General features: G+C 44.6%; 1 protein-coding gene across 3 annotated transcripts in view; it reads left to right on the top strand.

The window, feature by feature from the left end:
- The window catches only part of FRAS1 (Fraser extracellular matrix complex subunit 1), a 292,619-nt gene that overhangs the window by 158,334 nt on the left and 121,039 nt on the right, over positions 1-13,246 (top strand). For all 3 annotated transcript variants that reach the window (XM_054031084.1, XM_054031085.1, XM_054031086.1), the window contains 2 exons: positions 6,575-6,727; positions 8,730-8,876. In XM_054031084.1, coding sequence (XP_053887059.1) covers positions 6,575-6,727; positions 8,730-8,876 — 300 coding nt within the window. The remainder of the gene's footprint in view (positions 1-6,574; positions 6,728-8,729; positions 8,877-13,246) is intronic.

Below are 13,246 nucleotides of genomic sequence, written 5' to 3'. Positions count from 1 at the left end.
ATGGATCTGCTACCACAGACTCCAGCTGATTCTGGTGTAGGATTAGCACCTTAGAAAGCTCATTAGTGTGTTATGCTTTGTAGCTCTATGCAGAGAAATCCTTTATTTCCTCCACTTTATTTTTCCATTACTTTTCATTGTGTTCTCTCTAGCAGATCCCCCTTGAATTGTCATTCCTAGCTGTAAGATTGACTGGAAAGAATTAGTAACATTTATCACGTCAGGATTAGTCTTGGGAATGGTTTTCTTTGCCTCTGGTTTGTGTGTATGTTTTAATTGCCCCCTGTCAGCTCTATAAGTTTGGTAAAGTCTTGTCGGATGGTAAGCACGCTGTTATTTTCATGTCCTTGGGCCCTGCGTGGCTTGGATTTGTCCTGGAGACTATTATTGGCAGTGATGCACGAGCCAGAAAGAACCCTGCTTGGTTTTCAGAGCTTAGGCTGTATATGAAACACGGGCAGTTGAAAGGACCATCATTTTCTTTCTAAACGAAGCCAAGTTTGATCTGGAAATCACTGAAGCGACAAGCATTGGCCCCACCCACAGGGCTGTTTTTACAGAATCACTTCTCAGTACAACCACACTTCAAAGGCCCTATTCAAACCCACTGAGGTCAAAGAGTTTCAGTGGCCTTTGGCTCAAGCCCTAGAATAGGAGGGAAGTCTTAATAGTTACAGAACAGCAAAGAGGGGCAGGAGATCTCAGTTCTGTTCCCAGCTCTGCCTCAGTCTTGCAGTGTGACCCTGGATAGGTCACTTAGGCCCTCATCCTGCACCACAGAAGACAATGGTAGTTCTGCCAATGTCTTCAGTGGCACAAGATGAGGCCCTTCATCTCTCTGTGCTTCTGTATAGTGGGGATAATATTTCCCTGCTTCACAGTGGCAGCGGCGGGGAGGGCGCAAATGTAGGTAAAGTGCTTTGAGATCCTCTGACGAAAGGTGCTGTAGGAAGAGTGTTGCTATTGACGACTTTTTAAAACATCTGTGGGTGGGTCTTTGAGGGAGATGTTTGTGGCCGGAGGGGATGTTGCTCCTTGTTCCAAAGTTCTGTCTAATGTTAGAACAAATTGCACATGCTGATGGCCCTGTGCCCTGCGTTTATGCTGTTGTTGCATCTCAGTCAGCCTCCTCACTCAACCAGATTGAAATGTTACTCTCTACGTTTGCCTTTGCAGGTTATTAATGATCAGTTTGAGAGCAGCTGTCCGATAAAAGTGAACATCAGAAACCATTACATTTACATTACGTCCAATTTGCATTAATATCTGCAAGGTTTTTGACTTTGCTTCAAAGGCAATGTTTTTACAATTATCTATCCATCCATCATGATCGCTTGTTATTCCAGTCCCTCCCTGACCCTGGAGGCAGAATTTTGTAGTGACTTAAAGGGTGTACTGTGCATTGTAGCCTCGACTTCTTCTTTTTATATCCACGGGCGGGAAAATATTTTGTGAAAGATTGAGAAAGCCAACTGTCAGGTGAAACTATTAACGTCTAGTGAATTTTATTGTTGCATTTGTTAATAATAATAATATAATTAATAAAATAGTGTTATGCTTAACACTGTCACAAAAATGCACTTCAGTTATCACAAGAGGAAAAAAGGCTCAAATATTTTGAAGCGGAAGTGGGTTTTCAAACTGTGGTCCAAGGTATCAAAAGTCTCTGCGAAAAAGCTTCCGAGGAATGTACAGGTTACCTGGGGGCTGTGTGGGGCAGTGCTAGTATGCTGGATTGAGATACCTGAGATGTTGGGTGGGCAAGTCAGTTTCCCTGTCTGTAAAATGGGGATAATGATCCTGATTTCCTTTATAAGAGCTTTGAGATCAATGGATGGAAACCGCCATATAAGAGCTAGGAATCATTTTCAGGTGTATGTTTGGATTTTTAGCTGTTTTGAATCCAATTTTAGGTGTTTTTATTTTTCCAAAATTTGACAAAGATTACTTGACATTTTCCAACGACTAGTAAAAGTTTTTGTTTGGCTTCAGAAACCTTGGAAAGTTTCAGCTTCACTAAAATTGCTGTCCTTTTGGTGAAATCTCACTTTCTCCTTTACTTGTGGGAAAGAAACCCCTCAGGGTTTCTTCAGATTTCTTCAAGAGTATTCTCAAATACTTAACGGAAGTCCCATGAGAAAATCACAGGAAAACCTGAGGTCTCACGTGGTGGAAGAGCCTGAGAATTCAGAGACCAGGTTCACCTGGGCATTTTGCTAACCTATAAACCTTCAACCATCAAAGGCTTCCGAGAAGAACTGATAGAGAAGATGACTGACATGGTGATGGAATTCAAGACAGCTCTTGATCTTGGTCACCTCAGTTTCCACAGGGATGGCACCTCTGATACAATAACCCCAAACCTTCTAGTTAAAGTTTCCATCTTGGCATTCTCACAGGTAGTCTCCAGATCCACACATATAGTTGGTCAGCCTCCCGACTGGATCCTCAGGCTGGATGTGGACTTAAGGGTCCAAGTTCTCAGCTGGTGTAAATTGGGATGCCAGTTTATACCAGCTGAGGCTCTAGGTGAAGAAACGCAAGAACCACCTCCCTGCTTTGGTCTGGGCTATTTTGTCTCATGCACCATTCTTCTGGAATTCCTCTCCTCCATGTGTTCAGAGACGCTCCTGCTCTTTGTGGCAATATAAGCACTTCTCTATGAGACTGCCAAGATCCCATTAACTTGATAAGGAGCTGAGTGTGTTTGTTTATGGGCGAATGCCCCCTTCAGCATTTTCAAGAGTAAGGTAAAAAGTTTTTTGTTTTTAGATGACCTTCGGACTAAACTTTTATTGACTTTTCTCTTTGGATTCATTGTAAGTTGCTGTGGGAAGTTTGCATGATGACATGCCTGTGAATTACATGGTATTAGATTTTTGATTTAATATAATGCCCTGTTCTTATCCCCATGTTCTCTGTTATCCTAATGGGTAAAATATGGGTAGGCATATGCAAGGGAAAATATATCCCCGGGAGCCCTTAAAAGGCTAGGTATAGCTAAACAACTCAACACAGGCATTTGCTAGCTTAGCTAATGGAGGAGTCAAGAGGGCATGGATGGTTCTGGGTTCTTTGAGTTTTGGCTTCTCTGATGAGTCCCTGTTCTGTGTGTTTCACAAGGGAAGTGGTCGCCCCAGTGATTTTAGGCGGGTCAGCAGCAGATCACTTTCCAAGCGGGGGTGGGAGGGAGGTGTTTTCTTTACATTTCTAGTGAGACATGTGCATGGTGGTGGCTTGATAGGCTCTGGAGTGAAATCTTGCTGTAGCTGTTTTATCCTGCTCCCTCCCAGTAAGGTTTTGGTGGGGGACCAGGTGGAGAAAGAGGAACCCTAGAGCCTGATGAGAAACAAGGTTAGTTAAGTCATTGGCTATTGTGAAAGCAGCTCTGTGAACGTGAGGAGGAGAATGAACGAGAGGACACTGGGACTATCATCAAGGTGACACCATCGTACTCTGAAGACTCAGTCTGGGATTCTGAAAGAGGCCTCACAGAGTAATGTACCTAACTCACATTGATTTTCAATGAGGGTTGAATGCCTGACTCCTTGAAAATGCCAGCCAGTATCACTCCTGGAGCTGAAGTCACATCCTAGATATACGGTGCGGGGAGGAGAGGTGTGAAGGGGTCAAGCAGAAGTAAAAAGACAAATATCGGTGTGGGGGTGATAGTAGGGGGCCGTTCAGAACTATAAGGAGAATACTCTGCTCCTTTTCCTTCTTAGCCCAAAGGGAGCCTGCTGTGAAAAATCTATATAACCTTTGACAATACAAAGTACCTTTGTTCTTCCTTTTCTCTGCCACTTGTTCCCCACGGTCCTTCGAATTCACCACAAGCCATTGTCTTTCTGGGGGGAAGTCAACAGTGTGAGTGTTCTTTGAGCTCGACACGTTCAAAGTATCGGGGGTGGATATAGAACTGATTTCTCAGGAAGCAATAGCCGAATTAAAGGAACTGTTTTAACATATAGGAACAAACACAGCCAGGCTATAAAGAGGAGAAAAAAGTGCTAGCACCCAGCTCTAAAGACACTTATACCTTTTAAATGTCTTTGGACTTTTCCAACATGAGAACAAAAAATTATTTAGATGAGAGTCTGGTTAATTGCACTCAGCAGGTACTTTTCTCTCTGTGTTAGTTCTGCATTTATCGGGTTTACCTGCCACCGATATTTATTCCATGCTCATCGCTATAGTATTTCAGTGCCTGGTGTACTGTATTTGTCTATTTATTGCACCTAGCCAACAATTATCACCATCCAATACAGACACTTGGAGACAATAGGACACTAATATTGTTTTGGTGGTAGGGTGAGTAAATGAATTACTAGGTGAATAGGGGGAGCATGAGAAATTTGTGAAACCTACTGGTGCTAATTTTAGTGCTTAAGGAGAGTGCACATAGATGTTTATGATCTTACTTCTTAAAAAAAAAAACTATCCCACATAAATTACGTACAATATACCAACATGTATAATCATATGTATGGTACCTTAGTCACTGATCCCCATAAACTCTGCAAGATAAGATATCTGGGACCATGCCAACAACCTCTGACTTCGCGGGGGGGAATCTATGGTGGTGCAGGGTCTGTCCCCTAGCATACAACAAATATATGGCATTACACATAGTATAGTGTGAAGCTTTGGGGGATATTTTATTAGTTCTTTTCACACACAGGATTCTGAAGCACACAATACACTAACCCTTGCATGTTGTGTATGCAGGATGGATGAGGTTTTCCATTGTGAATCATGGAACACTACAAGCATTACTTGGTCTTTACTATCAAGAAATGTATAGAAAAAGCAATTTCATGCTCTTAACCATAACATTTGTTCTCCTTTCCCTTTGGCTGTTAGGTCCCTATATGTAAGATTGCGTCTTTGGGGCTGGGACTGTGACTTCTATGTTCTGTAAAGTGCCTAGTACACTTAGGGTTTTATGTTGCCTTTCCTAGGGTTTTACGCTGCCGGCCATCACCATAGGAGCGCTCAGCACTCTTTAGGCACTAATTAAATAAATAAACAATAATGACCCTACGTGCATGCACCACACTGCTTAAAAAGTTAATGACACAAAATACTAGTACCTCGTGCCAGAGTCTCAGGGAATGAAATGTGCAGTAGGTTAGGGGATGAAGTAAGCAGTTACCTGAATGATCGGAAATACTGTATACTCCCTGGGTCAAATTTTGCCCTCAGCTGCACATGCACATAGATCCCGCTGAATTCAGGGAAACTTGTGCATGTGTAACCGGGGAAGAATTCAGACAGGTTTTCAAAGGAGCCTAAGGGAGTTAGGCATCCCTATCCCAATGGAAATGGGTGCCGAACTCTCTTAGGCTCCTTTGAAAATCCCAGCCTCGTTCTTTAGAATCAAAACACTACAATTCTCAGTGAACGTTTCAGGAGAGACAAAGGACAGAAAGGTTAGTTCTCAGTAGAAATCTCATTACATTTCTTTCAAGACGGCCATTATTTCCCTGATAATTTTCTGAATTACTGTAATGAGGATTAATTTGGCTTCCAGGATACCTTGCGTTGACCTTGTGTAGGTACAAAAGGTTTGTTGTAAAACCTTTTGAAACCCTGAAGGTTCAGGGAAAGGTCAGGAGCCATTAATTGGAGTGCTGCTGAAAAAGAGGTTTGTAAGGCTGGCCAATCCTACTGTGAATGGCACTCTTGGCTTGGCGGCTGGGCAGGCAGTGGTCTTTTGGGAGTGCCGGGTGGGAAAGCCTGGGCAGTGTGTACCGGAGGAGAAAATTGATCCACTTGCTCCGATCATGCTCTTTTGGGGGCATAGAATCTGTACAGCCAGCAGCATCCTTTTTAGAAAGATTAATCTTAGGGGAAAAAAAAAGTGCCGGGGTCTTTTTAGGAGAGAGCTTTGAACCATCTTCGCCCATTAGGGAGGAAGTGGGGAGGACACTTGAATTCAGCAAAAGGCACGTTCAAGCAGTGTGCTCGCTGTCTGATGCTAAGTAAAAAGCTGTAACACCACAGTGCCTGAAAATAACACAGAGTAAAAATGCGGGAGGAGGAGCAGTCCACTGGGCCTAATATTTGCTGAGAATGCCTCTTGCAAACCTGATCCCATACCCCTTTTGCTCCGAATGAGAGTTGTGCATGCAAAGTGCTCTTAATGTTACTTTTCCAAAATATATTCCTTGTGCTCTCTCTGGCTACGTCTACACTACCCGCCGGATCGGCGGGTAGCGATCGATCTATCGGGGATCGATTTATGGTGTGTAGTATAGACACGATAAATCGATCCCCGATCGCTCTCCCGTCGACTGCTGAACTCCAGCTTGACGAGAGGCAGAAGCAAAGTCGACGGGGGAGCCGCGGCCGTCGATCCTGCGCCGCGAGGATGCGAAGTAAGTGATTCTAAGTCAACCTAAGATACATCGACTTCAGCTACGCTACTCTCGTAGCTGAAGTTGTGTATCTTAGATCGATCCCCCCCTAGTGTAGACCAGGCCTCAGTGTTGTTGTCTCTGAGCAGGGCTGCTTTGCAAGATGATGGTCAGAAGCCTCCTTCATTGGTACCCGCTATTTCTTTTCTCTTTAGACTGTCATCCTTTGTGCCACCAGTGCGTGGCTGATCTCCACGACACGGGCAGCGTCTGCTTGAAATGCCAGAACGCCCGTCACTTGCTGCTGGGGGATCGCTGTGTTCCTGACTGTCCTGTGGGATCCTATGCAGAAAGCGGAGTCTGTAAAAGTGAGTAACACCTGGAGGTGGAGGTTAGTGGTGAGAGCTGCCCAGTTGCTCCCATGGCATCGCTTCTCTTGAGAGGGGTCCAGTGGGCAGGCACTGAGCTAGGATGCAGGAAATCTCTGTTTGAAGCATGGCTCTGCAAGTCACTGCACCTCTCTGTCCCCATGTCCTCTCCCGCCCTTTGTCTGTTGTTAAATTGGAAGCTCTCTTTGAGGTAGGGACCGTATGTCTTTGTACTGTGCCTACCTCCATGGAGCCCTCAAGTCCCCAAGCACAGCTATTACACAGATAATACTCATTAATATACTGCAGATAGCAGGAAGTTTATGGGGAGACGGGGGTGGGAGTATGGTTCTGTGTCAGCCTTGTGAAAGGTCCCCGCCTCATCCATTCAGTGTTGGCTGATGCAGTGATGTCACTTCTAGAGGTTGTTTTCAGGTAGGTGGGGCAGATTTTCCATATTCAAGGAACACGTTAAAGTGGGGTCACTTCAGATGTCCATCGCTAAGCTGCTATGATTCCTGTCTCTTCTGCTCTTGTGGTGGTAGCACAATTTTAGGAGCTTGATTGTCCAGGGGAACTTCTAGGCATGTGCCAAGAGGAGAAAAAACAAATTCTATTCACTAAGGTGGGAACTGCTGGGACAGAGGGACACTAAACACGACGGTGAAATCCAGGCCCCGTTGAAGTTAATGGCAAAACTCCCACTGACTTCACTGGACTTCACTCTGTGTATAGATGTCAAGTGGGCACAGGACCCTGCATTAGTCTACGGTAGCATCTCAACTGAGGAAAGTTCTTACCTCTTGAAGCGGCCTCTTTTCTCCGTGCTCTTCGGAATCCAACAGAAAACCTGCCACCTGAAGCTGAGTATTTTCCCAGTGTTTAGAATCTCCTTGCAGTTGATTGAGGCTCTTGCTGGCTCAGAATCGCCAGAGGCAGTAATTCCTGCCAGCTCCAGAAAAGCTGGTCTGACTCCTTGGCTTGTGGGGGTAGTGTGTGGTAGGTGGTCAGCCAGCAGTGTTGGTAGTAGCATTTTGATGGTGCCTTGTGTCTCGGGTCCATTAGCCCTTTTGTGCCCACCTTGGTACCTGCTGGTGCTTGAGTGGCACTTTTTGGCAGTCGTCTTTGCACCATTTTGCCTTTCTCTGCCTTTCTCAAGAGGACGTAAATCCATTTCCTATGAGAACTCCAGGATGTCCACCCACCGCTCGTCAAAGCCCAGTTCATCTTACATGAGACAAAGGATATTAAGGAGTGATAGAAGAGAAAGAGACCAAAAGAAGAAACATTATATATTTAAATGTCCGATCTGGCCTCTTTGCAGGAGATGGGCACTTCCTAATCCAGACTAAATGTACAAGATGAGCACTGCAAAAACTTCTCTCTGCAGGCCCAAGATTTAGTTACAAGGTCGCTGTATCGTTATTTACCTAGCTCCACACTGACAGAGATATTAACTGTGTTTCTTAGTTTGTCTTAGCCTTCCGGGTAATGTAATTCACTCCATAGCGTTATAATATGTCATCTAGTGGGGCATGCCTCTTGGAGGGAGGGGGGAATTCCTTCCTCCTGGAAAGCCAAGTTTAGACAGAGCATTTCTGCCCTTGGGTGTAAAGGTTTCATGAATTACCCAAAATGTTCTGTTGTTCAAGCTATGTCAAAGTGTATATTACATTTAGTGTTAGCTTTTAAGATTCCTAACATTGCCTTGGACCAAATTCAGCCTTGAATAAGGTGGGTATCTCCATGGATTTCTCTGTCCACTTGCAGTCAGTGATGGATTTGGCCCTTTACATTTAATGAAGGCACAGTTCTTTACTTACAGGACAGTCGGTTTCCCGACTGGAGATCCGACAGTGAGAACATGTGTGCGTGTAGGAGTGGTGGGTGTTCTGTGCTCTGAGGATCAATCCGGTGATGTGCGCTTGTAAAGAACCTCTACAGACCTGCTTGAAGATTTGCTTTGGCGTGAATGGTATTTTCATTCTTTCTGCCCTCTCAGAGTGTCACCCCTCGTGCAAAACCTGCAGTGGCGGAGGCCCTTTCTCCTGCTCTTCCTGTGACTCCAGCCTCGTTTTGTCCCACACTGGCATGTGCACCTCAGCCTGTTTCCTAGGATACTACAGGGATGAGAGCCGGACCTGCAAACGTAAGAGTCTCCTGCCAAACACTCCCTCCTCTTCAGAACGCCCTTGCAAATAGTTTCTTGGCTTCTTGATCCCGCCTGTCCCGTCATGAAAAGCTTGTAACTGTCAGGAAAATGCTGTTGGTGACATTATGGAGACCTTGAATTAGACTTAATAATTAAGGAGCATCACTATACATGCAGCAGTGACTATGCAGAACAAGGGCCTAATTGCCTACTGCCTTGTATAGGTCTGTCATTTATGCCAGTGCAAAATGGGTTCAAAATGCTACCATTCTGTTTGGGCAGATTTCTGCAAGGTGCTTAGCACTCTAGCCACAGTCCAGCAAAGCTCTTAAACATGTGCTTAACTTCAAGCATGTAAATAGTCCCATTTGCTTTAAGGGGTCAGTCCATGTATGTGTTTCAGTACTTTGCTGGCTTGGGACCAGACCGCGGAGCAGGATCAAAGCTTATGAGCACAAAGTGGATTCCACTCTTACTAACTTCTCCAGAAAACCCGCTCTCCAAATAGAAAGGCTTGCCAAGCCGCAGTGTCGTGCCAAACTCATGGATAGTCTTCTGTGGATGTCCTAAAACATCTGTTTTTCCCCTTGGGCTGTCCATTCACTAGCCTTATGAAACTAAAGCCCTTGCCAAATACAGATCTAGCCCCCAAACTTGAGTGAGACATTTATTTCTGTAAACAATCTCATTCCAACCACACATGTCTCATCTCCCAGTTTGCAAATAACTTTTTTATTGTATGTAAAATTTGTGGCTGGTGAAAACTAACGAGAGCCTTATGGCAGAGTGTGTTGATGTACAGAATTTGTGTATTCTAGGGGGCACTCAGACCTGTTCAGGTGCAGTGTTAGTGATAAATCATCTAGAAATAGATTGATCTGCTGTGTTGGAGAACTACCAGTTAGAGATAACAAAAAATGTTTAATCAGAATCTTTGGTCTCTTTCCCTCCTTCCCCATTTGTTTTGATTTCACTACACTTTTGAAGAATCCATAGTTTTGAAAATACCTTAGATTAAAGCAAAGGAATGTGAAGTAGATCTATGTACTCCTTGGGTCTTGATATGTCTACTGGAGTGTTTGTACAGAAACAACGACACAATCTTAAGAAGCTTTTCACAAAAGTGGTATGCATCTAAAAACAGTGTTGCAGAGCAATGCTGATAAAATAAATGGTATGTACTTGTTTTTAAATGCAGCTTTTGTTTTCCCCTTTGGGAGCAGTCTTTTTGGAGAGTGTGACTACTATGGATTTTGAACTCCACAAATGTTTTATCATTCATGGTCTTCTAATTCGTGGCTCTTTTAATGTAAAAATACATGACAAACACTAAATTAATGAAAGAACAGGAGTACTTGTGGCACCTTAGAGACTAACAAATTTATTAGAGCATAAGCTTTCGTGGACTACAGCCCACTTCTTCGGATGCATATAGAATGGAACATATATTGAGGAGATATATATACACACATACAGAGAGCATAAACAGGTGGGAGTTGTCTTACCAACTCTGAGAGGCCAATTAAGTAAGAGAAAAAAAACTTTTGAAGTGATAATCAAGATAGCCCAGTACAGACAGTTTGATAAAAAGTGTGAGAATTCTATTCTGTCTGTACTGGGCTATCTTGATTATCACTTCAAAAGTTTTTTTTCTCTTACTTAATTGGCCTCTCAGAGTTGGTAAGACAACTCCCACCTGTTTATGCTCTCTGTATGTGTGTATATATATCTCCTCAATATATGTTCCATTCTATATGCATCCGAAGAAGTGGGCTGTAGTCCACGAAAGCTTATGCTCTAATAAATTTGTTAGTCTCTAAGGTGCCACAAGTACTCCTGTTCTTTTTGCGGATACAGACTAACACGGCTGCTACTCTGAAAACTAAATTAATGCTCGCCACACCTTTGTAAGGACCGATGAAATGAGACAAGTGCTGGCACATTTATAAATAGGTATTAGATGCTTTAAATAGACTTTTCTTTAGGGTATGTCTGTGTTACCACTAGAGGTGTAATTTCAGATAGATGTACACAGGGTAGCTTTGATTGAGCTAGCGTGCCAAAAATAGCCGTGAAGCCATGGCAACATAGTTTAGCTGGCCTATTACAGTCCTATCCTTGACCCTAAGTAAGTAGTCAGGTGGCTAGCCTGAACTGTCGCCCGCACTGCTGGGGCCTCACTGCTATTCTGAGTGCCTTTCATCAAAGCTAGTTCATGTACATCTACCCAAGCTGGAAATGACACTTCCAGCTGCAATGTACATGTATCCTTGGAGACCTGATGTTTTCTCCCAGTAGCTACAGAGTTGTATGACATTTTTGGACCATATAGCAGCAAATCATTAGCTCAGTTGTCACGAGTGACAAAGTAGGCGGTTTCTCCGAGTTTCAACAAGACTCCAGGGAAAAAACAGGTATTTACAGCTAATCTGTGCTTTGAATTTTTCGGATTTAGGACTCAAAGTGAACTTGAACCAAGAACAAGTGCACATGCACCCCCCTAAATAAGAACCACTGAGTTTCATAGATCTCTACTTTCCAGCCACACTGAACTCATTCTCAAGCCTGTGAGAACCTTGGGCCATAAAAGCGACCAGTCGAACTTGATCCTTTGGACTTATGGGGCCATATTTCCAGAAATTTGCCAGCATGATTGTATGCATAAAATTGTACTTGCATTTGCATGAGCGGATGCCGTGATTGTGTTTGAGATAATTGTGTGCTCAAATAACCAGTTATGTTTCTAGCTGACTGTTTGGGTGCATAATTGTTGCATTTGCTAGCACAGCTTTGGTAACTGTGCATGCAAGTTAGGTGTGCAAATCCACACCATTTTTGCAGGTGTGTTTCTGAAAATATGGCCTTTGATGTGCATTGTACCCCTCCAAGTGATTGCTCACCATTAAAAGTATGGCAGGTCAGTATCCTAGTAGGTTTTCTGCCCATTGGCTAGATGCTACTAGGGGTACGTCTGTACAGCAGAAAAGACCTGCAGCAGCAAGTCTCAGAGCCTGGATCAACTGACCTGGGCTTGCACTGCAGGGCTAAAAATAGCAGTGTAGATGTTTGGGCTTGGGCTGGAGCCTGGTCTCTGAAAGCTGATGTGGTGGGGAAGGTCTCCAGTCTGAGGCCAAACATCTACCCAGCTATTTTTAGCCACCCCCAGTCCGAGCCCTGTGAGCTCGGATCAGTTGACCCAGGCTCTGAGATTCACTGCTGTGTTTTTTTGTCTGTGTAGTTGTAGACGTACCCAAAGTTGCTTTCCACTCTTTTGTAGCACTTTGCTATTAAAGCTTTGCTGTGGGATCAGAGAATCATAGAATATCAGGGTTGGAAGGGACCTCAGCGGGTCATCTAGTCCAACCCCCTGCTCAAAGCAGGACCAACACCAACTAAATCATCCCAGCCAGGGCTTCATCAAGCTGGGCCTTAAAAACCTCTAAGGAAGGAGATTCCCTAGGTAGCCCATTCCAGTGCTTCACCACCCTCCTAGTGACATAGTGTTTCCTAATATCCATCCTAGACCTCCCCCACTGCAACTTGAGACATTGCTCCTTGTTCTGTCAAGGATAGCCAAGAGCTGTGCCATTCATGTTGAATGCACCTGCACTGGGCTGAGAAATTCAGACTCACAATATTGTGGAGTTGGAATGAAATATTTTGAACCTCTGGGGGTTGCACCTTGTCCAGCTGAACCATCAGATTTTACTTCTTGTTTCTATAAACCAGCGAGCAGGGGCGGCTCCAGGCACCAGCTCTCCAAGCACGTACCTGGGGCGGCAAGGCACGGGGGAGTGGAGGGGGGCGGCCTGCCAGTCCCTGCGAGGGCGGCAGTCAGGCAGCCTTCGGTGGCGTGCCTGCGGGAGGTCCCCAGGCCCGGGGATTCAGCAGCAATTCGGCGGTGGGTACCCCGAAGCCGCGGGACCGGCGGACCTCCCGCTGGCATGCCGCCAAATCCGTGGGACCGGGGACCTCCCGCAGGCGTGCCGCCGAAGGCAGCCTGCAACATCCCACATTTCAAGCAAAATGTAAAACAGTTGGTGAAACACTTTAGTGAAATTCTCTGGCCTGTGTTATGCAGGAGGTCAGATGATCCTGATGGTCCCTTCTGGCCTTCAGAACTCTGAGTCTATGAATAAAACTGGAAGGGTTAAATGTAAGTTGCTCAAGGTGGAAGGAGAAAAATGCTTGAAGAACACCCGTATACAGGGATTTGAATTCAAGTCCCATGTTTGACCCTGGTGGTTCGCCAGATTATTAGTACACAAACTCTGTCCATCTGGGGAAAGCAATGTTTTAAATTGCTCTCAAGTGGCCTCTTTTGGTAGATACTCAGAGCAACATTAAGTCCTATGTGGAGACATGTC

This window comes from Malaclemys terrapin, chromosome 5 (assembly GCF_027887155.1).
Source record: "Malaclemys terrapin pileata isolate rMalTer1 chromosome 5, rMalTer1.hap1, whole genome shotgun sequence".
Lineage (NCBI taxonomy): Eukaryota > Metazoa > Chordata > Testudines > Emydidae > Malaclemys > Malaclemys terrapin.
Note: the sequence above shows the minus strand (reverse complement) of the source record. Positions and strands in the feature narration are given on the sequence as shown.